The sequence below is a fragment of the Sinocyclocheilus rhinocerous genome, unplaced genomic scaffold (genome assembly GCF_001515625.1).
Source record: "Sinocyclocheilus rhinocerous isolate Xijiao unplaced genomic scaffold, SAMN03320098_v1.1 C36864425, whole genome shotgun sequence".
Lineage (NCBI taxonomy): Eukaryota > Metazoa > Chordata > Actinopteri > Cypriniformes > Cyprinidae > Sinocyclocheilus > Sinocyclocheilus rhinocerous.
In genome coordinates this window covers 1-2077 of record NW_015786520.1, presented here as the reverse complement: position 1 = coordinate 2077, position 2077 = coordinate 1, and the positions used below count along the sequence as shown (strand labels likewise).

The following is a 2077-nucleotide window of genomic DNA, read 5'->3' as shown; positions in this document are numbered from 1 at the left end:
TGCGTCAGGTCTCGCGGGAGCAGGTCTCTAATCCACTGGCACTTGGCTGGACAGTGCGTGTGCTACATCCTTTTTTACAATCTCTAGACTGTAAAACACTGCATTCTGCCAGCAATGTAATGCGGCAGTAACGTACAGAGACCTCGGCTCTATAACTATAACTATACTAATTACTATTTTGAAAATTATAAGGCGTTAAATTACTCCATTACTAAAAAAGTAAACAAATTACAGTAACGCGTTACCAAGTAATGCGTTACTGCCCAACACTGTTTATTTTAATACATTTTAAAATTCAATTTATTCCTTCAGGCTTCAGTGTCGCACAGTTCTTCAGAGATCATTGTAATATGCTAATTTGGTGCTCAAGAAACATTTCTTACTATCATCAATTAATATTTTTGTGGAAACCATGATTCATTTTTTTCAGGATTCTTTGATTAATATATATATATATATATTTTTTTTAATAATATTTAAATATTATTTTATAATGTTTACTGTTTTTAACCAAAGTGTTACATAAGGTGTGGCTATTTTAATACTGATGCCAGACTTTCATGCATTTCACTCCTTCATTCGGTGATATAAAATTATTTATGTTGTGATAGAAGATTCAGATCATTCTTTAACTAATTATATGTCTACATTTGCTAATATTAATTTGGTCAGGAATACTAGTTAAACCCCAAAATGTTTTTTGTTTACCACAAGATGCCAAAATGTTGCTATGGTTATCACTGTAACAACCATAATGAGTTCAACAGAGTTCATGTGACTCCTCAAACAATGCTGTTGTCACTCCCAACATTTCATTTGTTACTGTGTCTATAAAACTCATTTATTCTAAAGGGAAAAGCTGATGTCATAAGCTTCATAAGTCTTTAACAGATTAAACTATAGTTTTAGTATATTTCTGTAAAAGGCTTGTCTTAATATGCACTGGTTTACATTTTACATTAAGACAACGTCAATCAGTGCAGCATCAGATCTCTCATAGAGCAAATCCTTCCATGCAGGCCCTCTCTATTCCTGACACCAATGATTAACAGCATCAAAGGTGCCACAGAATAAAGAACACATGACGGTTAAACACAACCATTTACAGTACACCAATAACTTCCCCCTATACAAAGGAGCCCCCAAACATTTCCGTCACCTTCCAATCCACATAAAACAGTTGTAAATTTACAGCTGGACTGCATTTGTCCAAAGTGAAAGAAAATAACTGCTCAAGTTGCATGAAAACACAGGAAACATGGTTTTACAAGTCACAGTGGGCTGTTAGCTCTTCCTGGAAGTGCGCTATGGTCTGTTACACACAGAATGCATCTGAGCCCACAAATAAAAGCCCCCTTCTGCTTTCAGTCTATAAACCCGTCATTTGATAAAATGACAGTTGCCCCAGTAAATGCACCTTACCTCGTTGTAGAAGAAGTGCACTGTGTGGTTGTTGAGTTTCAGAGACAACGTTTTCAAAAAGGAGATATAGTAGGCCATAATTTCCTCATCAGAGAAGTCAAATTTATGTACAATGATAGAATTAACGTGATTATTGGACAGCAAATAATCTAGAAAAGGAAAATAACAACATATTTTATGTTCAGGACATAAACATAAAATTTAAAAACATCAAATTTGAACTTTATCCAGGGGTTTACTCACAGAGAGAAGTCTCATGACTGATGTTCTCGAAAAGGATGTTGAGCGTTTGCAGAAGCTGGACACACACATACCGTCCGGATTTCTGCCGTAGTATGTTGAGGAAAAATGCAAACATGTTCTTCTCCAAAAAGAAGCTACGGAGAGAGAATGATGTTTTTGGTCATTAAAAACATGGTTTAGCATTTTCAGATAGGCCTACGCTGTCATTTTATTGCAAATCTAACATGTGGAAATACTGTCAAAATTGAAGGTGAAACTCACTCAAAGACAGAGCTGTCATTCTGATCACCCCAGATAAGAATCTCAGTAATAGAGCGAATAGTTTCCACCAGCAGATTTCTGTTGTGATCAGTCACTGTTGTGTTCTTTGTTAGGACGTGGTACATGTACCTAAAAAAAAAAAAAAAAAAAA

General features: G+C 35.3%; 1 protein-coding gene across 1 annotated transcript; it reads right to left on the bottom strand.

The window, feature by feature from the left end:
* Positions 1-493: 493 nt before the first annotated feature.
* Positions 494-2055, bottom strand: LOC107736656 (protein CLEC16A-like). Its single transcript, XM_016548029.1, has 3 exons — positions 1927-2055; positions 1666-1799; positions 494-1571 (listed from the first exon to the last, which is right to left on the bottom strand). The coding sequence occupies exons 1-3, from the start codon at positions 2049-2051 to the stop codon at positions 1381-1383; spliced, it is 450 nt and encodes a 149-aa protein (XP_016403515.1). The 5' UTR covers positions 2052-2055; the 3' UTR covers positions 494-1380.
* Between the last annotated feature and the right edge of the window lie 22 nt (positions 2056-2077).